The 27,580-nt window shown below is 43.2% G+C and overlaps 1 protein-coding gene across 2 annotated transcripts; it reads left to right on the forward strand.

The window, feature by feature from the left end:
• FOXJ2 (forkhead box J2) lies at positions 1-27,562 on the forward strand. Of its 2 annotated transcripts, none has more exons than XM_063356781.1 (11): positions 1-1,639; positions 16,303-16,655; positions 17,183-17,257; positions 19,230-19,298; positions 19,666-19,806; positions 20,255-20,450; positions 22,067-22,393; positions 22,790-22,891; positions 23,366-23,566; positions 24,320-24,418; positions 25,003-27,562. In XM_063356781.1, the coding sequence occupies exons 2-11, from the start codon at positions 16,323-16,325 to the stop codon at positions 25,089-25,091; spliced, it is 1,632 nt and encodes a 543-aa protein (XP_063212851.1). In that variant the 5' UTR covers positions 1-1,639; positions 16,303-16,322; the 3' UTR covers positions 25,092-27,562. The 2 variants fall into 2 exon arrangements, with proteins under 2 accessions (XP_063212851.1, XP_063212841.1); XM_063356771.1 differs by having other exon boundaries at positions 6-1,639; positions 20,252-20,450.
• The last annotated feature ends 18 nt before the right edge of the window (positions 27,563-27,580 follow it).

The following is a 27,580-nucleotide window of genomic DNA, read 5'->3' on the forward strand; positions in this document are numbered from 1 at the left end:
TAACCCGGGGAGGCGGGGGCGGCCGCGGCCGGGGGGAGCCGGGGGAGGCGGAGCGGAGGCCGGGGAGGAGCCGGGGCCTGCAGTGGAGCCGCAGCCCGGAGCAGCCGGAGCAGCAGCCGCGGGAGCGGCGGGGCCTGGAGAGACTCAGCGCCGCCCGGCCGGGGCCCCCCGCACCGGAGCCCGGGGAGCCCCCCGGGGACGAAGCCGAGGCCCGGCGGAAGGCGGCGGAGGCGGTCGCTCAGCCCCGAGCAGGCCCGTGAGCCGCCGCGGCCTCCCGTGGTAGCCGGGCCCGGGCAAGAGGAGCTGGGGCCTGGGGGGAAGCCAGGGACAGCCTCCGGGCAGCCGGGGTGGGGGGACACCCCCGTTGCCTGCCGGGGTGGGGGACAGACCCTGCCCGCCGCCCCCCGCCTCATCCACAGCCGTGAGGGGACACCCCGTTAGGCAGCCCCGCTCCCGGCGGGGGGGACGCCCCGGCGGCCCCTCGCCACCCCCGCCTCGCTGTCAGGCCGGGGCGCAGCCGCCAGCCCCCTTCCCGGCAACTGGTGAGGGAGCTTAACGTTTGCCCCCTTCCCCACTAACGAGCCAAGGGTGGGCAGAGCCCCCCGGCACCAAGCGCTGGGTAACTAGAAGCAGGTCTGCTCTTCCTCGCCGTGGAATAGAGCCTCCTGGAGCTCCCTCCGTACCGGTTTAGGGGAGAGGCGTCCTCAGACCCCGGGTTCTGAGGATTGTGAGGATAACCCTTACCACCTACTCCCCCCTGCTACTGAGGAAATTCCTCCCTCGAGGAGAGGAGGCAGCCCTTCCCCAGCTCATCCCCAGACCAGATAGTAACAGGAGTCTCCACAGAAGAAACCCCGTATGCCCAAGAGAGGCAGTCCCCAAGACAGAAATAAGCAGGAGTTCCAGATACTTATCTAGTAATTTTAATTCTTTACATCTGCTCAGCAGGCAGCAGGGAAAGCAAAACAAGGGAGAGAAAGCAGAGGCAGATTTAGATATTCTTCTTCCCTTTTCCAGTTGCTGTTAACCACTGGAGATAAAGGTAATTTCCAATACTGACCTCATCTTCCTTCATCCCAAGGAAGATCCCTCATCTCCTAATCCCAACAGGGTTGTCTTCAAATATCCTGTGCAAGGAGAGAAGACACGCCTCCCAGTTACAGGGAAAGGAAAAAGCAGATTTTGCTGGTAATATCCACAGAGATAGCAAGAATTTTTTCAGAGAAAGAGAATTGCCCACTCTTAAGGACAAGGTGCACCTAGAGGAAAGAGAAGAGAGATTTACGGGTAGGAAGACCGGGGAAATTGATCTCTAAAATAATCTGGCAGTCAGTGACAAGGCTGTCTCCCAGGGGAACACCCCTGTAGTAGTTAGCTGCCAAAAGGGAGAGAGGATCTCCATCCTGGGATAAACCCAGCAGTTTTAAGGGACTGGCAATCCCAAGCAGATTGTTTTAATACTCAAGATCCTGATTTCATCCACAATTGCTTTGCCCTCAAAATATTTCTTGAAGAAGCTCTTGGAATAGCTGACAGCAACGCTCTGAGGATGGGTCTCAGAGAAGGAGTGTGAAGGGCAGCACCCCAGAAACCAGCACCGAAGATAATCCATCTCCCTCCAGAAAATCTTCCAGACAGAGTGAGTGACAACATTATATCACCTCTCTATTCCTAGCTGTCCTTCTCTTTTGCCTTCTGTCCTTTTTTTTCCCATGTCCCTTCTCTCATTGTATCTGCTTTCCTTTTAGGCTTTTCTCTCTCCTTCTGTTTCTGAACCTCTCCCCAGCCTTCTTTTTCTGTGTGTCTCATTTAGCTCCCTTATATGCTATGTGGAATTGACCTGATTCTTTCCCTCACTATTTAACTTATGGGAGACCTTAGCCATAATTAATTGTAAGAAACCTCTCTGCCCTTTCCTTTTTACTTTCTTTCACTGGTGTAGTCATCCTAGGCTCAGCCTTTATCATCACCGTTGTGAAATTAATTTCTGTCATTTAGGGGTCACTGAGAAGGATAATACTGGCCAAAAAAAGCGTTGAGGAGACAGGAACAGTGATTTGCAGTGCTAGCGTCCAAGGATGCACCCGTGGGGTTGGAGTGTCAGTCGTTCTCCGTGTGGGTCTTACTATGCTCGTAACTGTGGGAATGAAATCATTGTGCGATGCATCCCTGTGCTTGGGAGCTTGAACGTACAGATCACAGTGCTAGTACTCCGAGATCTGTGCCCTAGTGTACCTAGGGGCTGTAGGATGAATTCTGGAAAGAGTGCCCTTGAGAGTGGGTTTTGTAGTGCTCAGGGGCCTGGGAATGAAAATCATGGTGGTGCTGGTGGAACCTGCCAAAAGGCAAAAGAAGCCATTCTGTTGTCACCAGTCTTCGTCTGTGTTTTATGCTGCGTTCAGGGGCTAGGAATGTGAATCCTAATGCTAGTGCCATGGTAAGCCAAGGTGGCCGTTTTTTGTAAATGAGGCAGTTAATTTCCAGTCACAAACGAGTATTCTGACACTAACAGCAATTTCCTGAGAAATCAAGTCCAAGGGAGACTTCACCTCGAATGAAGCCAAAGGAGATTCCTGTAGCAGGAGAATCATGCCTAAGGATATCTCACCTGAGATATTCCAGTTTCTGTTCTCCAGTGAGATAGCGGTGAGGAAATCCAAGATCAAAGGGTCCTTAGCCAGGACTAGAACCCTTCTGGAATCCATTTGGGAGCACAATGGTTAACAGGGAGTCCCTGAAGAAGGAACTCCTTGGTGTCATTTGCTGGCAAGATGAGACAAAAGATGCCAGGTCCCTCCAAAGTGATACCCCATTTTGGGAGAGAATTCTGTCAGTTATCCATAGCTGCAGAAGGTGCCTCTTTCCAAGGGAAGACTGAACCGTGAAGCACACATATGTTCTGGGGGTACTGTTAGATGCCCTCCTACCTGTTGCCCTATAGTTATGCAATCAGCCTGTTTTGAGTACAGCTGTGTTATCTAGCACAGGGGAAGAGATAACTAAGGCATTTTGGCCTTTGTACATTCAAGGGGGTAACTGACTTTTCATGCTCTTGAGGTTAATTTACCTCGTGCTGCCCCCTTCCTCACAGTAATGACTTGACATTTTTCAAGAGCTTTTTGCTCTGATGGATGCCAGGGCACTTTACAGAATATACATGCCAGCCTTACAAAATTCTGCTCTCCCACAACAATTATCTTTTTGTATATGAAACATTTTTTTCTTCATTATTAGCGATAAAGATTAAGATTTTGTATTCGCGGCCTGAGCTTTAAATATTTATGACAGACATAGAAGGTGGAAAGTAGCATGCTGTAGAGTAGTTGTTATTTATTTGTTAATTGCTGACAGGGCATGCAGTGCTGACTTGGATGCACAAAATTAATACAGTCTCTGCTCTGAAGATCTCATAGTCTAAAAGACAGCTATACAAAAGCTAGGACATACTGATAAATTTAAGGAAGGGAATAATTTTTAGAAGGCATAGCTCTTCAGTGTGATCATGGTATTTACGTCAAATGTTTATCACAGGCTAAAATGCAGCTTCCTCTGAGGTGGAATACTGCAGCTATTCTGCACCATTTATTTTATACAAAAGTATCCATAAAAGAAAAAGGGAGAGTATTATTTATCTTCATAAAAGCGCAAGGTACTTTATAGTCACATTTAAAGTGCTATGTCTTTAAGAGTGTACATTAAGAATGTTAAACCTGAACACCTAAAATTAGACTTTAAAAACCACATTTAGGTACTTAAGTAAATAGCCTAATTCTTCTAAGTGCCCAGGAATGTAGAGTTGACTTCAACAGAAGCAATGAAGTCTTCAACATTTGAGTAAAGAGACACTTAGTTATGCGTGTATGGGTTTGCAAATTTAATGTTGGACATTCATGCTTCCAAAAGTTGACTTTTAAAGTTGAAGCAGTCTGATCCTGTCCTGCGTGCACTCTGCTCCCATCCGAGAACTGTGTGTGGCATTTCTCAGGTCAAGCCCTTAAGTAAAATGAAATGAGAAGGTCTAGAGAGTTATGGGAAAAGGATTACATTACTGAAAGATCATGAGGTTATATTAATGTTGAAGTATGTGTTCTGTAAGTTTTATCTTGAAATCTGGTTCTGTAGGCAAGGTTCTAGGGTAGAATAAGGAGTCAGAAAAGTTGTAATGCAATACAATAAACAGTCTGAGGAGTTTGGATGTGATTTCCCAGTCTGAGATGGGGTTGTGACTACTGTAGTACTTTTAAAAACACAGCTGAATGCTGGTGTCCCTGGAGAAGTTTTTTCTTACCCCAGATGTACAGGTATCTTTGTTTACTACCTCCTCCCCTAAACTTCAGCTGACCTTCGTATAGTGGGAGGTTCAGTCTGCATCACAGTTTGGATCTTTGGCCCTTTACTTCAAGTGTCAGAAAGGAGGTGTGGTTAATGGCAACTGTGATATGGACAGCTGTCCCTCAAGAGCAGGACTGAGCTGATTATCTCATTTTACACAGCTGTCAGACAGGAATTGCATCTTGGTCATTAGTAAGCAAAAGGTGAAATGCTTCTGGACTCATTTTTCCCTTCGCTTCTCCCAACCTTGGGTAGAATTGTAACCAGAGATTTTCACACGGAACCCTCTGTGTTTTGTAGTACTCCATTTGCAGAATCTGTTGCTGAGTGACGCTTCAGAATTGAAACTTTAAAAAATATTGCTTCTAGCATTTTTGGCCTGGAAGGCAACTTTGAAAATATGAGTAGTGCCCAGATTAATGGACAGCCTAAAACGGTATCTCTGGAATGCTTGAACTCTCCCGTTGTGTTAACTCTGAAGCCTAAAGAAAAGCATTTAAATCTGTATTGGTGGCTGTTGCACATTGTGTTATTTTAGCAAAGATATCCAGTTGATGTGTTCCACCTCCAAATGCTTATCATCTTGGTAGGATAGCAACTTGCTGTCTATTATGCTCTTGTTGTTTCCTTCTTCCTTCTATGGGATGTATGATGAACTTAAAAATCTATAACATATTTCTGCCCTGTTTTCACTTTTAAAGGCAGTCTGTGTATGTGTATTACTGACAGAAAGCAAGCATGCTGCAGTGTTTTCACAATTAATTGCGATTTTTCATTTTAAGTTTGAAATGAAAACGCAAAATATTGGGAATGTTTCAAAATTTGGAGACTTTGCAGCAGAGTTTAAGACCAATTTAATGTTGTGTCTGTGGTGCTTTGCCAAGATTTGGACTAGACTGTTATTTTAGCCTTCTGTCTTTGACCTGCCCCATCCTGTACCCCATCCTATTACAAATCATAGAGTTGGTGTCTTAAAGGTAGACAATACACAGATTTTGCTAGTTCCTGATCTTGTGAACCCTTTCCTGAATCCTGTCCCAGGCTTCCTACCGTCGTGTCACAGTCAGGTTCCTCTCCTGCACCATTAAGGCCCAGCATGTTTCCACCCCGCCTACTTCTTTACTCTCATTTCCTCCTACACACCACTCCTCCTCCCAGTCCTCTCTGTACTGCTCTTTGCATCTCATTTTCCATGCTGTCCCTTTGGCATTCCATCCTGTGGGCCTATAAGTCTAAAATGCTGCTTCTCTCTTCATCAAGCGAGCATCACTCATCTCCTCTCTAGGATTCTTCACTAGCAGGAATCCTTTCTTACTACGACTCTCAGGCCCTGCTCTTCCACACCTGCGTTTTGACCTGTTCTTGGTTTGACTTCCATTACATTATATGCTTGTGGACACGTGGTGTTTTTTGTCTGAGGTTATGTCAAGAAACCTGTTCTTTTTTACCTCTATATAATAAATAGAATTTTGTTCCTCTGAAAATATCCAGTTCTGCTAGCCTGGGGAATGGCTCTTTGTCTCCGTAATCCATTTGAGTCATTCATTCTCCCACCCTCCCTTCTCTCCTGCCCCCTTTCCTTTCATCAGCCATAGCTGGATTTTAGTTGATTAGAATGAAAAGCCCTTGTGCTACGTTCTCCGGTTCCTTCCAGCACTTCAGGATGTTGGTTTTGAGAATTGGGGTGAACAATTTGGGCAAGGCCCAGTACCTCATTGCTCATATTTCTAAGCTGGTCAGTTTACTTGATGTGAAGTCAAGGTATAAGGGAATGTGTATTCTTTTTTAGCCCTTTTTATGTATAAGAGAGACAGTAATGAGGGAGAGGGGGAGATGATGAGTGAGAGCTTTTATACCTCAGGGAAAAAAATATTTGCTTTTTTGTTTTTTAGAATTAGCAATTCAAATTTTGTTTATGCTCTCTGCAGTATAGACTGTGGCTGATTATAGCAGAAATATGTAATTACTATTAAAAGTTCAAATCTGAATAATTGGGAAGGAATCTGAACTTTTTGTGGTCACAAATTAAAGGAGCAAAGTTTCTGAATTCTCAGTTTTCCCCAAAAAACTATTGTTAGGTAAACCCAAAACAATTTTCCCTCCCCATCAGGAACTTGCAGAGAAAAATAAACAAGCTGCGAAAATATTTACCTCTGAAATTCCCTTTATCTCTACCTGAACAAAGCAGACAAAGTTTGAATGTAGAGAACTGGTCTGGGGTTTGGGAGACCTCTGTTCTCTGCATGGTTCTGCTACTCCTCTGTTGGCTGACCTTGGGCTATGCGCTTCTTCATGTATGGCTTCCCATTTATCCGGGAATAGCTTATTGGCCCTTTATAAGGGTTCCAAAGTATAAGGATGAAAAGCACTTTATAAAGGCTGCCTGTTGTTCTTGCCGTTGATTACCTTAATTACAATGTGATAGTGAACTCAAAACTTCTATATGCCGCTTTTTGTGGCATTAAGAAGCAGTGAAACATGATGCCCCAATTAATTTTTGTTTCATGGAAGGACCTATGACTCCAAAACAGAAAGATCCTGTACCACATCTGCAGCTTAGAACTGTTTTTTAAGTTGACTTAAGTATAGATATTCTGCCTCCCTTGAAGCTTCTCCTAAGAGCTCTAATGACCTTTTCTTGGCCAGGTCTCAGGGTCTCTATTCCATCTTCATCCTTCTTGGCTTCCCTGCTGCTTTTGACACTTGATCATGCCCAGTCTTGAAATCTTGTCCTCCCTTGACTTTTGTGTCAGTATTTTCCTGGTTTCCCTCCTACTGTTCTAGTCATTCATTCAGTAGCTTCTGCACTAAGCTATTTACCTTCCTCCATTTATTTTTTTTCATATGTTAGGCAGAAAGACCCACCTCAAGTATCCTCTCTTTGCTTTTCTTTACCTCCTTCATGCCACTGATATTACATTATGCAATTTGGCATACTACCTTGGCATCTTTTTTGAATGATTTGCTGCAAGTTTAAGACTGCTGAGGCCAGGGTGGAACTCCAGAAAGTTCCTTTGAGATTTCCCTTTGTTTCTTGCTCTGCACATACAGGATAGGGGCCCATCTTCCAGTTTCATGGCCTGAATCTCCTACTTCTTTCTTAGTCTGTTTGGGTAACCCCTTACACTTTCTCCTTCATTTACCATCTCGGTTACTGCTAGCTGTTCTTGCTGGCCTCTGACAACTGTGTTACCTTCTTGTCTTGTTAAAAACACAGCTACTGAGGCTATCCTCCTGGCGTGTTTCTGAACATGTTGACGTCTCCTCCTTGACGAGCCTGTTTGTTGGCTGTCATCCACCACATAAGGTTCCAGCTTCTTGTACTCACTCTAAGGGGCCTTCACATTTTTATGTTTCTCCCCTGTCTGTCCCTGCCTCTTACTCTATTGTCCTTTGCTCTGCCAGCAACACAAGCATGACATTGTGCTTTTCCATTTCTTGCACTAGCATCTCTTCGCATTCTTCCTCAGCTGACTCATACCTTGATACATGTAGGAAAATTGCCAGCCAATAGAGGCCAGATATACTGGAAACTACTTATTTGCATATTTGAGAATTATTCAAAAGGTCTAACAGATATTCAGAGGTAGTTGTCTTATTACATGTACCCTCCTCTCCCTGGCTTCTTTTGTAAAGAAGGATGATTACAAAAGTAAATAACGGTCATCATAAGCAAAGAAACAACATCTCAAAGACTAGGAAGGTCAGAGTTGGAGCAGAAAAATAGTTACTCGCGGTTGCAAGGTGGCAACTGTGTGGCAAAAAGGGGCTTCTTTCAGTATCTGTAAGGAAATGAATGAGAGATTTAGTTTGAGGATGATACACAAAATGAAGCATTTTACGAGTAGGAAGCAGAAAGCCAAGTAGCAATAGTAGCGTTTTAAGCTGGAAGAAACTGTTAATGGGGGTGTGGTCTTGCTCATGTGGTTCTGAATCCTCTTGACCTTCAAGCTTGGTACAAATCTTTACAAGTTGTGAGCCTGGCTGGGGATTGTCAGGTGTTCTGTCTCCTGGAAGACAGTCAGTTAGTTTACTTCAGAATAACAGCTAACAGAATGGTGAAAAGGAATTATGTTAAAACAGTGGTTCAGACCGAATTTATGATCTTCACACAGTATTGCTTGATTCTTCTCATCATTCTCCAACTTCAATTTAAACTGCACTTTGCTTCCGAACTCTTCTTTAACAGGCTTTTCTGCAGTGCTTTGGTAATCTTAACTCTGGGAGCATCTGCTGTATGTACATTTTGGCCACGTGGTATACGACTAATCTGCACTTGCTACCTTGATTTCCTTATTTTCTGTGAATTCAGTACATAGTTCTTGCTAGTGCTTGATACTCATTTCCACAAGCAGGACGGAATGGGTTGTGGCTTGTTTCAGCAACTATTGCAGAGTTCATATTGACTAATCTATTTTCAATGGTTGAGCCTTTGGTGAACGGGTTCTGACCACTTGCAGTCAGGTTTTCGTTTTCACTATGCCTGGCTGGCATTCATTTAGCCCTGGGAGCTCTCTTACGTAGAAGCTGTGTAGTATTACTATTATTAAACTGGAAGGTTAACGATCATTTTTCACTGATAGACCCATTTTTTAATGGGAATAAGAATATGGTTTTCACTTATAAGTGCACGTTGCATTCTTTTAACCTGAGTTTCTGTACCTATCTTTGCAATGACATGAAGATCTTCTGAGCAAGATATTCTGCATGCTGATCTACTTGTGATGTTGTCTCTAATTTCAGAGATGATCTGGGTATCATATCAATGTTTGCATATCCTGTACTGAAGGTTTACTACTGGATGTGATTCTGATAGGCAGCTAAAATTTAAATCCTTCTCTTCAACCTGGGTGCTCCCACAAGGCTGTGGGAAATACCTGCTCTTAGATACAGCTTTTCTACCACCGACTTCGTGATGTCCAAGGGAAGATTTCATTGCAGATATTTGCTCCTAAGTTTGAATTATTCCAAAATCAATACCAAATACCTTTCTCAAATGTAAGAATAATTGTTCTGTTAATATTCTTAAAGCAAATGCCAAAGATTTCTCTTGCCTGCCTTGGCCTATGTTTGGAATTACAGCTCCTACTTGCAATGGTAAAATATTGCGTTGTACTGAGGGTGGAGGGATGCTGTGGAGACGTATCTGCTGTGGCGATGTATTTTCATTGTGCTTCTTCAGAGTGCTTGGTTTACTTTTTACTTCAAACCTGTTATTGGGAGGGTTGTCACGGGATATTTGGCTTATTATTAGAATAAATCTTTTATAGTAGTCTTATTACAAAGAAAATAATTTTTGTCTCAAAAGTATTTTAGCATACCAGTATTGTCAGTATCATCTGCTGTTTCTTTTGACAGGTGTTACGTATTCCCCACTTTCATTTACGCAGCACCATAAATAAGCAAACTAGTCTTAACTTTGAACGCATATTTGCAGACTGAGGGGTCTCTGCAATGTTTGTCTAGTATTTCTCTCTGCTTTTTTTCTGCATGTTTATATAGCAGACAACAAAAATATTTGATTAGTTGGTCTTATTAAAATCTGGCAAGGCACTAGCTATGCTTGATCCTAGCCTTTTATGCCTGTAAAGACACTGTCTCCCTTGACATAAGAATATTTTAGACTTTGGCTGTAATGTCATCTGTTGATAAGTCTAAATAAGCAGGTCAGGTTTTGTAAACTTATACCATTTTATCAGTTTTGGACAAAACTAGTACATAATTACTTTTGGAATTGGATCCTGATGCACTTCCAGCATGGGGGTTTAGGTGACTTTATAGTCCGCACAACACTTCATGCTTCATTAGTACCAAGAATGCATACACAGTCCATGCCGTTCATTCACTAAACTAAAAATACAACATTATACCTTGCTTGTGCATCTTTCACAAAATGGAGGGAATCGAAAGGTCCTATGTTAAAATGTGCTATTATGATATTTATGTAATTAGTAGCTATTACAAAAACAAATTTGTTTTCTTTTTTGTTTTTCCTTGAGACTTAATACGAGATTAAACCTTTGTTGAGATTTCTGTTTGTTAAAAGAAAATCGTATCTGTATAACAATTTATATTCTAACAAAACCATTAGTTAAGTGATTTATATTAAGATATATGTGGTCTAAAAATTTTCATCTTCCTCTAACTCTGATTTTTCAATACCATCTTAGTGTATTGTTTTGTAAGTTTTAGCAAATTTCTGGTTCAGGATGCCATAATTACTGTACCACCTGTGTTCTTTTACACAAAAAAGCATCCAACATTCAAAGCTATTCCATCTTGCAGACTAAGTAGTTTTGAGTAGGGGTACAGTGAGTCAGACTTCTGTGACATAGGCAGGCACAGATTGTGACAGTTCATATTCATAAAGGTGATACCATGCTGTGTGCTCTTAGGTGACAGTAACTTCCTTTGGTTCAATTCTTTCTTGCTTTGTGGTTCACGACTAGTCAGAACTGTGTGCCCCTTATTACCACATTTGCAAGCCTATAGTTTATTGGGAAGATGTTTTTCGGCTTGCCCTACTGCTCCCAAGGAAGGGAAACATGGTTCTAGGGTATGATAATTTCTCTTAGCTCTTTGCCCCGGGGACTGGTTTTCCTCCTTTCATATGGCACTGCAGACAGAAGCGTACTTCCAAAGTGCAGTGCTTTTCTTTTGGTTTGCTGATAATACTGTCATGCCACCTACCACTCCTTCCAGGTTAACTTTCACTTTATGAACAATACCCAGCAGCCTCTCTCTTCCTTCTGGATTTGATTCCAGAAGCATAAACATTTTCTGAAGCCTTCTCGCAAGTGGTTACCAAAATAATGGATAACAATTTCAGACTGTGCGGGTAATCCGTATCCTTTTTTCTAACTTCTTACACGAAAAAAATATCTCTCAGTGAGGATGTTTGCTTAGAGAAGATAAGATTTTTAAGTGTTTTGTTCCTGCTCTCTTAGTTCACACCTCCTTATTTTTGAGGGAAAGCACACATCTTAAAATGGCAAATTTCTGTTTCTGCCACAGTTAGCAAAATTGATTCTTTTCTGTATTGGCATAAGAATACAGGTTTCTTGCATGTGTAATTTAGACAAGTATGTAAAAACTGCCTTTTTCCATCAAAGTAGAAGCTAGCTGTTTCTCCACACATGTGGTATTCTCGCATGTTACTTTTCTTCTTTACTTTTTGAGGCAGTTTCCTCTAATTGACATCCTGCTCACCTTTCTGTTTCAGAAAAGTTGCAGTCAAATGGTTCTTTTTTGCCTGTTTGTTGGGTTTGAGGTTTTTTGTTTGTTAAATACCTTAGAAGCTAGGTGTATCTCTGAATATATTAGTTGGATATTGTTAGTTAGATCACTGGATCTGTATTTCAGACACCTAGCTAGTTAGTGGCCTTACTTTTATAGGTGTTCTACAGCAATGTCTCTCACTTTGTGGTAGCCTTTTATGCATTTCTTCCTTCTCGAAGTTTATGTTATGAAACTTAAGTTGATTCTCCTTTGAATGTTTTGCCAGTAGTGTTTCATTGGAATAGCAGCAAATAAAGCAACAGTGAAAATTAATATAGAAAAGTAAATGTAGAGATTTATTCTAGAAGATGCATCTTCTGTAGGTTGTGCACAGTGTAGTTTCATTCATTGTATGAATCTCTGCTTCAGTGATTACTGATTCTGACTGTCCAGCCTTTGAGTTCAGCCTTAGAGAATATTTCAGGCTATAAATGTTTATTAACTGCATTCAATATGACCCTCAATGTTCCCCACATTTCATACATTTTTCAGTCCTGATATATAAGTAGCAACGATCTTGGATAAGATCTGACTGGCTGAGAGCAAACATTTGCAAAATAACAGGGAGGCAAAGTACAGGTTTCTTCAGTCCAGTGGCAGAGATAGTACAATCTGATAGAAGGCTGCCTTGCATTTTCAGCCTGAGGTTCGATTTGCTAGTTGCAAATACTCAAAGTAAGGCAGTAGCTTTCTTGGAAAGCTGTAGTGAAGCATTACTAGTCCCAAGTGAATTAGTGGTTATAAAAAGGTGCTCAATGCTAGGATTTTCTTTAATGATTAATACATTTTTCTTCTGAATCAAACAGATTCTTTTCTGTTTAATTGTAGTTTTGGATCGGTGCTCGGCTGTTGTTTTTGCAGCTCTCTGACCTGTCTTGACTTGGGGTTATACTGGAACTAGTTAGTGCTTGAGAAGTGAAGACTCTGCGGTCAGTTTCCAGCCGTTGGTGATGGTTATGACTTGGCTACCTTGCCCTTGGTTTTTAAAGTCAGCCAAATACATAAACAGACACCATTTACTGTGTAAAGTGGGAGATTATGAATTCTGGTCTTCAGCGTTCTTTTTACTTCTTCGAAGTTTATTCTGGTTTGCTAATGTGGTAGAATTTTAAACACCCTTGATTTCAGTTCAGTGTTTTTGTTAGTCATTGGTATTTTTTTTTCTCTTTGTTTGAGCGGGATCATAAAAGAAGAGTTTGAAAGATGATTTGCCAGGCAATAAACTGGGGAGGGAAAGTTGGAAGAATCATCAACTGCTCTGGTTTGGCTGCAGCCTTGTTTTATCGTACCATTAAGTAGTGTCAAGCTGCTTGGATCAGGTGAATAAGATATGCAGCATGAATTATAGCAAGTATTACTGTTATAGTAAGTATTCTTTCAAATAATTTAGTGGCCAATTACACCAAATTATTTTTGCACTGACACGTTCTGGAATTGCCACCTTACCTAAGATTTGACTATGCCTAATTATTAGTGATCCCATCTTGCTAGGATACAGACTTATAAATCCAGTAGCATTATGAAGTTTAAATTTGGGGAAAAAAAAATCTTATTCCACTGCTTCAAAATTTCCCATGCGATTGTTATTGGGTCTGAGTCTTCACTTTCTGTCCTAAATTACTGTCTAGCATGTGTGTTCTTAAAGAGCTGCTGTATTTTACTGAAAAGTAGTTGTTTCAGTACTGGGTGATTAGGGCATATGTATACACAGATTTTTTTTTGGTTTTTTTTTTTTTTTATTTAAGATTTGGGAATTCTTGTCAAAGATTTTTATAAACCAGGGAATGAAAATATTCAGATTCTTAGTGTGGGTGTAATATGACCCAATTCTAACTTTGCTTGTCTACCTGACCAAGTGTATGTTAAACAAATACACAAAAGCTTGTGTATTTGGTGACTGGCTTGTTGCATATCAACCTTATATTTTACTGCATAACCAGTCATCCCAAATGCTCTACTGACATAATCTAGGCAAATCTGAAGCTTTAAGAGAACTGCAGTGTTTTCTTCTGCTACTTGAATTTCTGGTGTTTCAGATTATATCTTAATCTGCTATAGGCTTTCATAACCTAATTTTCTTGATTTCTGTGCTTGTTCTTTTTCTAAAAAAAAAAAAAAAACCCCAACAAAAAAAAAAGGCATCAAAACCAAAATACAAAACCAAAAAGGGGAGGTGGCTGGGAAATTCATATTTACCTTGGATTTGTATTGTTAGCACAATTGGTATAATAGTTTAACATGCATATGATAAACAGCAGTAATTTGTTCTCTGATTGCAATGTGGAAATGAAAAGGCACACTTACAAAATTAAGCATTCAACTGATACTTAGTTCATGTTTGTTTTCTCCCAAGATGAATACTACTTCTAGTGAGGGCCGTACCTGTAAAGTTACCATGCAAAAATAGCTGTGTTTCAGTTACACAGATACCTCAGTGGTACCTCCATCCCCACTGGATAAAAATACATTGTTGCTTTATGCTTGTATAATTTCGGAGGAATAGTGCTGCCTTTTTTTCTTTTTTCTTTTTTCTTTTTTTTTTTTTTAAATTTAAAATGTTTGATGTTAGATCAATTGAGCCAACGAGTGCTGTATTCAATAATTAACAACTTGAGGAGGGTGGATAATGAAAGGCCTTTTGCAGCTCTGGTCGTCTAGTGAGCTGCGTAGCAAGCAGTCATTGCTGTCATGTGTGATAGTGTCGCAGATGAGCAGATAGATAAGTTAGTACCAGTTGGGCTTTTCCTTTCCTCAACAGACAGAAAAATGTTTCCACACACTACAGATACTGTAGTGCTGCAATTTTACTTTTCAGTCTGTGCATGCACATGAGTGCGAGTGATAACCTTAGCTGTGCAATTAGGAGGTGTTTTCTGAGCCCAAGGCTTTGGAGCCACTGCTTGTGGTGGTTGAGGGATGGATTTTGTTGGGGTATTGCGTAGGTGTTTGAGTCCCAAGAGGTGTGATGAGCACATGCCTGAAAATGAAAGGTTCGGTGCATAAAAACATGTTGGAGTGTAGACTATTAAGTGCTTTTGTGCTATGAGAGCACTCCAGTGCAGAAGTGCAAGGTATAATGCATATGGTTGTGAGGGAAGAACAGGGAGCTTCTGTGTCAAAATGCTGGGTGCATCTGTCTCTGAATCTATGCATCCACACTGCGTTATTGTCAAATACCTATTTTTAGAATGACTATCTAATTGGTATTCATGCAGATGGGTGTCTCCCCGTCTCATCTGATCCACTCCTCTGAGTGATGCACTCGGTGGGAGGTGTCTGCTGATGAATCTTTCCTGAGCAGAGTGTGTTCATGTCAGTCTGTTCTCTTACATGCATGCGTTTAATTTGTTACATGAGTGTGTACGTAAGTATGTGCATGTGTGTTCGTATGTTTTCCTTTTGTATGCACCAGCATGCTCAAAGGTAGTATCATCTAATCCTCTAAAAAGATGAATTTCAAAAATGAAAGATGCAGAACTTGCAGCCCTTCAAGAGATGATTCTTCTCTTTATGCAAAGAATAAGTGCAGAGCAGTGCAGGTTGTGGCCATGGAAACTTAGCTACCTCAGTCCTGACTTCAAGGGATTGCTCCTAGTATAGCGATGCAGCCAATTATGAGTAAGAACGATGATCTTTCTGCTGCCTTGACTACTACAAGTTTTGGGTCCTAAGTGTAGAAGTTCATACAAGTTCATGCTGCTTCATATAAAATAAATGTTAAGTGGAAAACCCTGGGTACAAGTGCTAGCCATGTTGTACAGGTGTGTTTTATTTTTATGAGGGGAAATACATAATATTTATGAGAGGAGAGATCCTGAGTCTGTTTACACCCTGTGGCAAACTTTTTGTCAAGTAAGTTTTTCTTGTGTCTCAGATTTGGGGAAAATTCTTGCCTGTTATCTTGAGAATTAAACAAGATTTAATTCAATAAAATGATACATATATTTAGGAAAAATGGGTTATGGTAGGAAAAGCTTTAACTATTATGAACTTAATATAGTCTGTTCACCTCAACGTGGTAGATGTAATTATCTATATATAGTATTATGCATGATCTTGATGTTTTAAAATGAGATATGTAATACTAGCTCTAAGAAATAGGATTCATTATAATGTCACCTGACGCAAAAAGAGAGGCTAGGCCTTAGACAGAAATTAATTTTCCCCCAAATTAAGATAGTCACAGTCCTGACTTTTCCAGGTGACTTAACTAAATTGTGGTTTGTATATGGCATGAAGGAGTGTTCCCTTTGAGCTATTTTCCTCTTACCTGACACAGTAAACCTATGAGATTACAGGGTAATCTTAGTGAGGGGTCCCAAGGTTATACTGCTCACTTAGTAAAGGAGTGAATGTGACACAGCTGCTGAAAAGGCTCCGCTTCCTCTGAATAGATCTTAGTTCTTTACCTGGGAACAGTCGGGATGCTTTGGGTAAGACTGTCCTAGCAGTGTTACCGTCAGCACTGTCCCAGCTACTATCAGCAGGGATGGTCCTACCAGAGACACAGTCACAGGCCTTTTTGGATGATTCTCTTTGGCTGTGAAAAAGGTGCATGACGTAGGATGATCTTCACACAGGTATTTGTGATAGGGGGAGAAGCAGAGGAGGAATACAAATGGATATTTCTGTTCTTAGGGTTCACCTTGTTTATGTCTCAGGAGTTCTCTTTCTGCTCCTTTCTCCTCATAGATACTCCTGCTTCCAGCATCATGGCCTCTGACCTGGAAAGCAGCCTCACCTCCATAGACTGGCTCCCACAGCTTACTTTAAGGGCTACTATTGAAAAATTAGGGGGTTCCTCACAAGCAGGACCTCCGGGGGCTGCCCGGAAGTGTCCCCCAGGCTCACCAACAGATCCCAATGCCACCCTGAGTAAGGATGAGGCTGCAGTGCACCAAGATGGGAAGCCGCGTTACAGCTATGCCACTTTGATCACATATGCTATCAACTCATCACCTGCCAAGAAGATGACGCTGAGTGAGATCTACCGTTGGATCTGTGACAACTTTCCCTACTACAAAAATGCTGGTATTGGTTGGAAGGTGAGGACTTGCATTGCTAAAGTACCCTTTTTGTCTAATTACAAGATGTATTTTCTTAATTCTGTGCAAAATATCCTCACTGAGCAAAATAAAAAGGCAGAGGTGAAACTAAATTGACCAACTGGAGAAAATGTAGAGCTGTAAGTCCCATTTTCTCTGAGAATTTTATTGTATGTATGTGGTGGCCCCTTAAGAAGGTGCATGCAAAAAACCTACCACCAACAACCAAGAAAAACAAAACAAAAAACCCCCACAAACCCCACATCATTACTAACCTCTGCATCACACTGATACTATTTTCGTTGCACCTTCTGTAGATGTATAAGTGGTTCAGCCCCATATTATTCATCCTAATTCATCGCTCTCCTTTCCACAGCTTCTGTTCTGCTCCGTTCTGGGTATAAGTAGTGAGCTTTGGCTTTTAAGTATGCACCATCCTTCTGTTTTCTCTACCCGCTCCCAGGCATACTCAGAAGGCTGTATGTTTTTGTTGTAGCACTTACTTGTATTTCTTACTCTCTCATCAGAACTCTATTCGTCATAACCTGTCTCTGAATAAATGTTTTCGGAAGGTGCCTCGACCGAGAGATGATCCTGGGAAGGTAAGAAATCTGCGTGCTCCTGGGCAAGCAATTTAAAACTGCACGGAATAAGCTGGGGTTGCCCTTTCTAACTCATGGTTGGAATTTGAAACCTAAAGTGTAGGCAAAAATGGAAGCAGTAGTAAGATTTACTGCAGTGCTTTGGCAACAGAAGCATTTGCTTAAAGGGAACCTGTAAAGGGGCCTGAATGATTTTAGCAATTATTTTTCCTCTCTGTGATCTTCGGTTTACTTTAAAGATACTGAAAAAATGAGGTTGAATGTGCTTTATTAGTTTTGTTTCTTTTTATTCTTGACCTTTATATGCAAAATGTAGGTCTAGTCCAACCTGTTCTATTATGAAAGACCATAGGGGCTGCTGGTTGAATGGCAGGACTATGATGTGACATCACGTGTTTTATGGAGGCGAGATCCATGGAAGTGACAGCAGAACTACTACCTATTTAGACTGCAAAACATTTGGTATTGGGAAAAAAATGTCACCATCAGATAGTTAAAATCTGTAAAAATCATTTACAAGTAAAACTCAAGAATTTAGGAAATTGTTGGCTAAGGGCTAATAAAGCTCTGTTAGTATTTATAGATTGTAAAGGGGAGTTGCTAGCAAAACCGAGACTTGGCATCTTGGCATGCAGGTATTACTACGGTTAAAAAAAAAAAAACAACAACAAACAAACAAGCAGAAGGAAATGGTGGGGACAAGAAGCTATGTATTTACACAGAAAGATTGTCTCCTCCCCCCCATCCTAAAGTTACCAGAAAGGGCCACTTGTGCAGGCCTTTTATTTCAGGTTATATTTAAAGGACTAGGTGGTGCTCATTTGGCGTCTATAAATGGAAGTAGTATATCTTTGAAGATCACTGCTCAAAAATACCATTATTATATGGCTTATTCCAGGAAATCCTAACTGACTTCAGTGTCTATGTTTGCAGGTGTTCATTGGCATGTTGGGCTGGGTTTGTAAAGAAAACCTGTCCTGTGCATGTCACTGACTATTCTGATTTCAATTGGAGGTTAAAATGAGCTAAATCACACTTGAGAGTTCTCTTTATACTTATTCAGAAAACAGCAGACATAATTATAGACTGTTTTATGTTGAAAGGGACCTCTGGAGGTCAACATGCACCCCCATCCCTCCCAGACAGGGACAATTAGATTGGGTTGTTGAGGTCTTCATTGAATTTTAAGTATATCCAAGGATGGAAATGTTCCAGTGCTGCACCACCATTATTGTAAAGAAATTTTTATTTACATCTGATTGTAACTTCCCTTGCTATAACTTGCGTTTGTTGCCTCTTATCCGTGTGGTGTGCATTTTTGAGAAGAGTTTGATTCTGTCTTCTTTATAATCTCCTTACAAAGTCGAAGACAGCAGTTAGATCCCCTTAGCCTTCCCTTGTCCAGGCTAAACAGATCTGACTGTGTGAACTGCTTGTACATCATGTGTTTTAGTTCTTAAACATCATGGTGGCCCCTCTTTGGATGCACTCTAGCACATCAGCATCTGTCTTGCACTGGGAACCACCCCCCAACTGTGCACAGTACTCAAAGTGGGGTCTCATAAGCATGGAAAAAGAGCGACTCTTCTATCTGTCTCTGCCCAGTCTGAACATTGAGTTGGTTCTCATCAGTCAATAATAAATTCATGTTGTGAGGAAGGTACTGAAGAGGGTGTGCGGGCCCAAAAGAGTTGGCCTAGCTTGGATCAAAACATCCTTTGCTCTTAGTGTCCTGTCTTGGAGTGATGGAGATGTAGAGCATTCTGCCTTCCACCAGTAGCATTGTACCTCATTGTTCAATACATCCCAACGCAAGAGAGGAATCTCTTTCCAGCACCCAAGCCTTTGTTGTCTGATGTTCTGGAGGGTGGTCGTAATGTTTAGTTGGTGCTGCATTGTTTGAGTCAGTAATCCCCTGCTTCAGAACACTCTCTGATTTAATCATGCATTCACCAATGGGTCTTCTTTCCAGGGCTCTTATTGGACAATAGATACGTGTCCAGATATATCTCGCAAGAGGCGGCATCCTCCAGATGATGACGTGAGTGTTGTTCTTTCCAGACAGCATGGAGCAGGAGGGGGAATTCCCTTCTTGTTCCAAGGAGTCCTTCCAGCACCACACCATGGTATCGTTCTGGGGGCAGGGTATACAGATGAGGAGACAAAGGCTAGGACTGAATTGAACTAGCACATATGTCCTACTGATTGTCTGTTGCTGCTGTTCAGTAGCAAAGCTAATCTTGTTTAGAGTCCTTTATCCTGACTCTTTAATGACTAAGGCCCATTCCTGCTCTTTTCTAAGGCATGAACTTCTACAGTGGGGGAGCTGGCTTCCCATCTGCAGTTTCACTTCTCCATCTGTTCTTGATTTCTGCTCCTTTCCTTTTCTCTTTCTTCCCCATCCACAGATACCACAAGACTCCCCAGAACAAGAGGCAAGTAAAAGCCCTCGAGGGGCTGTTCCAGTCAGCACAGAAGCCTCTCTGCCACCTGAGGCCACCCCTCAGCTGTCACTCCAGAGCACCACTCCCATTGCCAACTACAGTCAGGTGAGCAGCAGGGAAAACGATAGAAGCCTTACAGGTGGGGAAAAGGAGAGGGAGAGGAGTGCATGAATGGAAAAGCGGAGTGGTGAGAAGAGGCAATTGTGAAAACGGTGATATAGAGGCAAAAATAAAAAGAAGGGAAGAAGCTGAAATTGCACAGACAGGAAATAAGGAGGAAGTGAATTTTAACAAAGGGCTGGATGGGGATAAGGGTAAAGGCATAATGGCATTAGATAGCTGAAGAAAAGGCTGGAGCCACTGTGCTGCAGAGGGAGGAGGGCGGCGGTTGATTTTCCTCAAAGAAAATAGCGTTTGGGAAGATTTGTTGGGAGACAAGCTAAGTGATATGGGATATTGGTGCATGTTCTGCCTGTATGTAGTCTCTGGATCCCTGTCTCAAGTTACAAAACCTAGTGTGAACTAAAGGCCTTACTTCTACCTTCCTTAGCAGGGTGCAGGACCTGTGGATGTTGCCTCTACTGTAGCAGGGGGGCAGGGCCGTGAAGGGGCCGATGTACCACCCCCACTGTACAGTGCCAACCATGACTTCAAGTTCTCCTACTCCGAGATCAACTTCCAGGATCTTAGCTGGTCCTTCCGAAATCTTTACAAATCCATGCTGGAGAAATCATCTTCCTCTCAGCACGGTGAGTAACCATATGCGTCATGTGAGGTGGGCAGGTATCTGCCCACACAGTCTTGTCCAGTGATCTATCCTTGGTATCTCTCAGATCTTGCCTCATTTAGGAGCCTGTGCAAACAGACTTTCCTTCTTTGGCATGCCGTAATTAGTTCTGCCAGGAGCAGATAAGAAATCTGCATGTCCTTTATCTATTGCTCCCCCCAGTTTTCTCAGAATTAAGAAGCTAATGATTTAAAAATACCTTGTGTTGATACAAAACCAAATACTAAAATGGCAGAAGCTTAGAGAAATTGGAAGTCCTGAAGAAAAGCTTGTCGGAGAATCTGTCGGGCTAGAAACCATAAGAGGGAGGGGATTGTTGCATGTAGGCAGTAGAGTTTCTCTGAAAGGCGAGTAGAAAGTCGTCATTGCTCAGATCTGTTAAAACTAGGATTGTACAAAGCCTTGGAGAATTGAGCTTTGTGGATTGAGAGCTTTGAAGAGCGAGTCTACAACTCCATTCATAGCTTGCATTTCTGGGACTGAGGAAGCAGCCACCAGAGGGCAGAATCGCTGTAGGGATGAGATGAGATGGCCATGGAAGACACAGAAAAATCTCCAGTTGTTCCCGCCTTTAAACGCTCTTCTAAATATTAATCTGGTGTTAAAAGCAATTTATTACATGAGCCTCTCACCTATGCTGTCAGCCATCATAGAGCGCAGGCAAAGTTTGGTACTCTAGAAGTCACCTGAACTTGTAGCTTCAGTGAAATAAAAATTTATTACTTTTACTGCTTTTATCATGCTGGCACTTGAGATTCCTAGTAGGAGGTTGTTGTAAGAGGTGTTGTAGAATAAGAAAGATACAAAAATGTAGAGAAGAACCTTGACTCAGTGTGTGCCTTTGTAAAAGCTTAGCAGCAGTCTCCCAGAGGTTCCACAATGCAAAGGGAGAATGAACTGGGGAAGCAGGCGTGAGAGAGATGCTGAGCTCCTGATGTGGAGAGTAATGGAGAACACCTGGTGCTCTTGCATGTAGGGGAGGCCTGAAATACAAGAGGGTAGAAATGACATTCCCAATGAGTCAGGAGGAATAAAGGAGCCCTGACGCGTGCAATGTGCTCTGTGTACAAAAGCTACTGCTTTTTTATGACCTCTAATGATCTGTGTGAGAAAAATTGTGAAAGTTCCCAACCAAGCTGCTTGTAAGGCAGAAACTGAAGGGAGCTTTTTGGAAGTAGCAAGTCAGATTTATCAGATTATCTGTTTTCTAAATGTTGTGTTGTTTAAATTTGCTTTAATGGTAATTTCTAGGAAAACAACACATGCATGAAATTTTAGGAGAACATGGGTTACTTTGGCAAATATAGTAGAAATCCAGGGAGGAATTTAAGTGCCTAACTCTGTACTAGAAGTTTAAATCCTGCTGGGGCTTTGTTGTAGAGTCTTCTGTTTCGAATAGAATCTGGAGCATGGTGAGGGCATAACTGTGCAGGTGATAGTTATTGGCAGCCTGTAGAGGGCACTCCAAAAGCTTCATAAATAGAAGGATGAGCAGTGTGAAATTAGAGATGGATAATTTAAGCAGAGGTCTGAACCAGGCAGCTCTTAAAGCTCCCTCCTCTTTATTTTACTCCACAGGTTTCTCTTCTCTCCTTGGTGACATGCAGCCCTCCAACCACAACTACTACATGTACCAGCAGCAGCAGCAGCAAGGCCCCTCATCAGTGGGTGCTGCTCCCCCACTCCACACTCCAACCCCAGAGGGCTGCCCCTCCCAAGGGGGAAAGCAACAGGGTGGTGAAGGTTATGGCCCTCCACCAGTGATGTCCATGCACCCACCCCCAATGCAGCATGGAGGCTACCACCAGCACCAACAACATCACCCGCACTCCCACCCACAGCAGCAGCCACATCAGCACCAGCAGCAGCAGCAGTCACAGGCTTCAATCAACAATGCTGGCTTTGGTGAGTCAGGGACGACAGAAAGAACAGCAGGGGAAAAGGGTGCAGTGAGGAGCCCCCAGACAGAAATTCTGCAAGCGAGCTTTCCCTAAATAATGTCTACATTGTGTGTGGGGAAAAAGGGTGAAAGCCAGTTATGGTTGGAATCTGAGAGGGAAATGGCTTCCTTACTGAAGGAAAGGAGGGTACATCCACACTGGGTTTGGGATTCTCTTTAGGGGTGCAGGATAAAGTAAGGGGCTAAATGAAAAAGGAAGCACCATCCCTGGTCTTCCAAGGAAGAAAGGATTTCTGGCTACTGTAGCATCAGGCTCTTTGGTGAAGAGGGGCTGATCATTTTATATTAAGGGGTGGAGGGACAGTCTGTATTGGAATAATCTTGTCCCCATTTCATTCCAGCATTTCCCCCTGATTGGTGCTCCAACATTGATTCCCTGAAGGAAAGCTTCAAGATGGTAAACCGGCTGAACTGGTCTAGCATTGAGCACTCCCAATTCTCAGGTCAGTGTTGGCCTAGTGACTAGGTCTAGTGACTCAGTGACTAGAGCTGTAGTCTAGAATATGCGAGTGCTGTGCCCAGATATTTTTTTTTTTTTCAATGTAACTGTGTCAAGTCCGTGGGTTTCTCAATGACTCAACTCTTCTCTTTGTAAAATCAGGTGTCCTACTTCATGGGTTCTGTTAGAGACCCTGAAGCACTTGAACACTGCAGGAATTTGGGGCAGGGGGAATTAATTCATAAAAGTATGTCAGAAAGCTAACTGAGATTTTTCCCTCCTACTTTTCCTTACCCTACCTGAGTCAGTGAGACAGTATCCTAGATATGGAGCTCTCCAGGAGTTCGGTGGCAGATTCGAAGCAGTGAAGTTGGGTTTGTGGGGAGAAGGTAGGATTTAGGGGTAGAAAACAGAAACTCTTTGCAGGGAAGACCACAGTGTGAGTGCTGTCTTTGACATTGTCCTTTGTCCTCTGCAGAGCTGATGGAGAGTCTGCGCCAGGCTGAGCGGAAGAACTGGACGCTGGATCAACACCATATTGCCAACCTCTGTGACTCCCTTAATCACTTCCTTACCCAGACTGGTCAGCTGCCTCATCTGGTTGGCCCACAGCAGCCCCCCCGAATCTCTGATTCTTGTGCCCTGAACAGCGGCAAACAGGAGCAATCCATGAACCAAGGTAATTAGGAGGGAGACTAAAATGACATGTAAATGAAGGCCCAATTCTGTGAATATCCTAAACTACTTGCTGCCTTGCCAGGCAATGTAGTGCTGAGCACCTCAGGGCTAGGCTGTCAGAGCTGTTCATAGCAACTCAGCTTCCTCTGGCTTTAGACGGTTGGATGTCCTATGTCTGTGGCCTAGACAGACTGTTATTATGTGAGGCATACCACTGACGGGCAACCTCTCCAGGCAAAAATACATTTAAAAGGTAAACCCCTAAAAGGAGAAGGGGGTGTTTTTTGTAGGTGACCAACAGAAAGGAATGGCAAGGTAGAGAGATTGGCAGGAGCTCTAGGAGCTGTAAGGAAGAAACCTCTTGTACCCATGTTGGAGAAATACTGACTGGACGAGGAGAGCACAGAGGATATCATGGTCTTGATAGAACTGTGATGGTGTGCGTCATCTAGTACTGAACTAAATGGATGATATTGAGCCAGCTTGTGGCGTTTCTGGATGAAAATTTTCTTCTTTTGCAATAATAGAAAAACTCCTGTTGGTTCCAAGAACAACATCCCTCACCAAGCTATAGCTTGCAGTTAGGACCCAACAGCTGAACATCTCCTCAGTATCCCGTGGGTCTGAGTGAGTTGCTCTGTGGCTGAGCTGCCACCCAGTCAGGGCCAAGAAAGCTGACCAGAACGTTAACAGGTTGGTGTTTTGTTTTGTGGTTTTTTTTTTTTTTTTTTTTTTTATTCCTTTCCTTTCACAGTGAACTCCTATGGTCAGCCCCAGCCTCCCCATCTCTTCTCCGGGCCATCTCCTATGTACCAGATTTCCACACAGGATTCTCCAGGATATAATCGCCCAGGTAAGGGGTGACGTTAAGAGATATTATACCAATAAACATTAAAGAACGGGTTCCCAAGCCCTCTGTGCGTTTCTCCGAAAGCACTTAATAATCAAGTGGAGCACTGAGGGTAGAGAGGGAGCCTAGACTGCAAGGGGCCCTCCATATAGGGCTCTGACATAGCTCTGGCAAGGTTTGGGATTTCAGTGGCCTGATTTCTTTCACTTCACATAAATAGTCTTCTAGCTCAGCTTCACCCTCAGTTGATGGCTTGAAGGTAACTTTACATGAGCAGCTTCTGCTGTTGAAGTCCTTTGTGCTCTATCGGCAGTCAGTCGTAAGGAAAGTTAAGGTGGCTGAAGCTTAACCTCTGTAGAAGCTGCTGTGGAGAATTTCACAGCAGACCACCTACAGGCCTTGGTAGGTGCTGTCTGACAGGGGGAAATTCATGCCAGTAATGTTCTTAATTGTTAGACTGTTGGAAGGGAGAAGGCCTGAATCCCTTATGCTTTCTTTTGTCCAAGGGCCCACTGTGAAAAAGTGTGACATTTTTTATTCTGACTGTTCTCTTTTCTTTCTCTTCTTTTTTCTTGTTTTTGGCTCAGCTCACCATCTGGTCCCTCGGCCTCCAGGGCCTCCTCCAGGTGCCAATGAGGAAATCCCTGATGATTTCGACTGGGACTTGATCACCTAGCGAGTTACAGACTTGATAGCCCGTCCTTTGTGAAGGACGCGGGAGGGGAGGGGGACATGGGGTGAATGGTGCCAGTGTCACCCTCCCCAGCCTCCCTGCCTTGCCTGTATATAGATATATATTCTGTATCTCCGCCAGAGAAGCCACCGCAAGATGCTGCCGAAGATAATCCTTCCTTGCGTCCTGTTTTATCTTCTTTTTCTTCTTTTGTTTATTATTATTATTGTTATTATTATTATTATTACCAATAATTGAGCACAGCCCTCCCCCTCCTCTGGCAGCCTCGGACACATCAGATCGGCTCTTTCGTGTTGCGTGGCGCTCTGTGGAGGGCGGAAAGATGGGTCCTTGGTGCCATGAAAAGACGTCGGAAGGCTGAATCCTCGAGTGCATCTTTCTCTGCCTCCGTCATTTTGCGTTTAACAATCCCTCTTTCCCTTCAAGGTGGCCGGTGAATCTGTCGTATTGGCTACTGGAGTGAGAGAGCCTAGTGGACCCTGGGAGCCTATAGTTATGTTGTTTCGTAAATGTTGTAAAGGTCAGAGGGGCTAAAGGGACACTGGAGGGGTGATCTTAGCTCTGTGAACTTTCTCGCACCAGCAGGAAAAGCAAGAAAAGAAGTAGAGTTCCCAAGGACAAAGAGAGGGTAATCCCTGAGGTAGGGAGAGCTGAGCTGAGCTGAGCTGGGAGGGTAGACCTGAGTTTGGAGAAAGGAGAATGTAGCAGAGAAGTTGGGTTTCGGAAGGCAGTGCCATCTGTGAGGACTTAAGAGAGATTTTGAGGGAACCCTGACCTATTTTCTACACTGCCTTTTGCAGTCTCCAGGTGAAGACTACGTACCCATCAGGTAAACAAAGCAGTCAGGGGTGTCGCGTGTGATTCAGCAAATTCTGCTCCCCAGAGCTTTTAATTTCACCCCCCACCCCTTGAAGCCCTTCTTCAAAATATGTAGTGAGGCTCTTACTTGCATATGCAAATTTGGAAGTTTTTTCCCCATCAGTATTTATTCAGTTCTTATTTGACCCTCTGCCACTTGTATTCTGTGGAGACTGTCCTTGCCTGTGGTTGGAGAGTGCCAGCAGCAGGAGTCTCGTTGCATAGGTGCAAATTCTCAGTCAAGGGTTCCCAGTTGGTGAATGGGGTAATGGTGGGAAGGGGAAGCTGCTGCTCAGTGTGGAGGTGAATTAGGGGACTTGTGGTTGAAGGGCTGGACCCTCTGGTCAAGTAACTGGGAGGCTCTCACAAGGGTTTTTTTGTAAGAGGTGCATTAGAAGAGAGAGGACGAAGTGGGGCAGATTTTTAAACCAAACAGCCAAAGAGCATAGTATAAAAGGGAGGAGGGTGGTGAGACCCCTTGCAGTTCAGCTGGGGAGATGATGGAATCTAGTGTAAATCCTGAAGGATGAGTTTTGTCAGCAATTGCAAATCGGGAAGGTGGAAGAGGTGCAGAAGCAGGAGTGAGCGTTGAGATGCCTCCTCCCCAAAGCTGTGTCCTGTGTTCCCCTTTTTTCTGGTATGGCTCTGTTCTGTCAAACCTCCTAGTATTTTGTAAAGCCTCCCCCCAGCCCTTATTCCCTGTTTACCAGTGAAAGGAACCAAGATGGAAATAAAACATCACGTCTGCTTGGCAGACCTGGGGCAGGGGAGTAATAACCTCTACTCTGCAGGAAGGTGGGGAACTAGCATTGCTTTTTTAAATTTGCTGTAGGGATAAACCAATTGGATCTTTGTCAGGGAAGTGGACAGAGTCTCGTTGTACTGGGGGGGAGACATTTTTGTTTCTTTTTTTTGTTTGTTTCTTTTTTAAGTGTGTGTTTGGGGGGGAGTTCGTCATTGAGTGTTTCCAAGAGAAATGAGGAATCCCAGAGCCAACTTCAGCACGGAGTCAGCTGTTATCTCTGCTGCCTCAGGATGGGAATAATACAGCTTGGAAGCATGTGTGATGGGTTTCTGTGGAACGCGGCACCAGAGACAACCATGAGAGAACGTCGGGTAGGTGCCAGTTAGTGCTTTCCAGAAGATGTTACTGAGAGCTGGCCCTGTGGAAGTCTGAAAACACCACCGGAAGAAAACCAAACCAAGATGGCTCCTTCTGCATATCCAAGTGCTCCTCATTTGCATATTTGCCTCATTTGCATATTAAGTTGCGCCTCATTTGCATATGTAAATACATGCCGGTCAGTGTGCAAATTAGCCTCGTTCCTCTGCCCCTGAAATAAATGTGCGTGGTTCGTGCGTGGGAAGGCACCGGGTGGGCGGCGTGGAGCTCTGCGGGGTGCGTGGGTACCGGCCTGCAGGGAGAGGCGAGACACCAGCCTGTCACCCCGGGAGAGGGGCTCTTGCCACCCCAGTGTGGTGTGGCCCCCCCAGTGCTTTGTGTCAGTGGTCAGGGAGAGAGGGGCGTGGTCTCACGAGTTTATTTTTGTGCATGCTTTCTTAATAAAAACAAAAAGTGAATGTTTATGGTTTAACTCTTCTGGTGCCAGTAT

Source organism: Chroicocephalus ridibundus, chromosome 1, assembly GCF_963924245.1.
Source record: "Chroicocephalus ridibundus chromosome 1, bChrRid1.1, whole genome shotgun sequence".
NCBI lineage: Eukaryota > Metazoa > Chordata > Aves > Charadriiformes > Laridae > Chroicocephalus > Chroicocephalus ridibundus.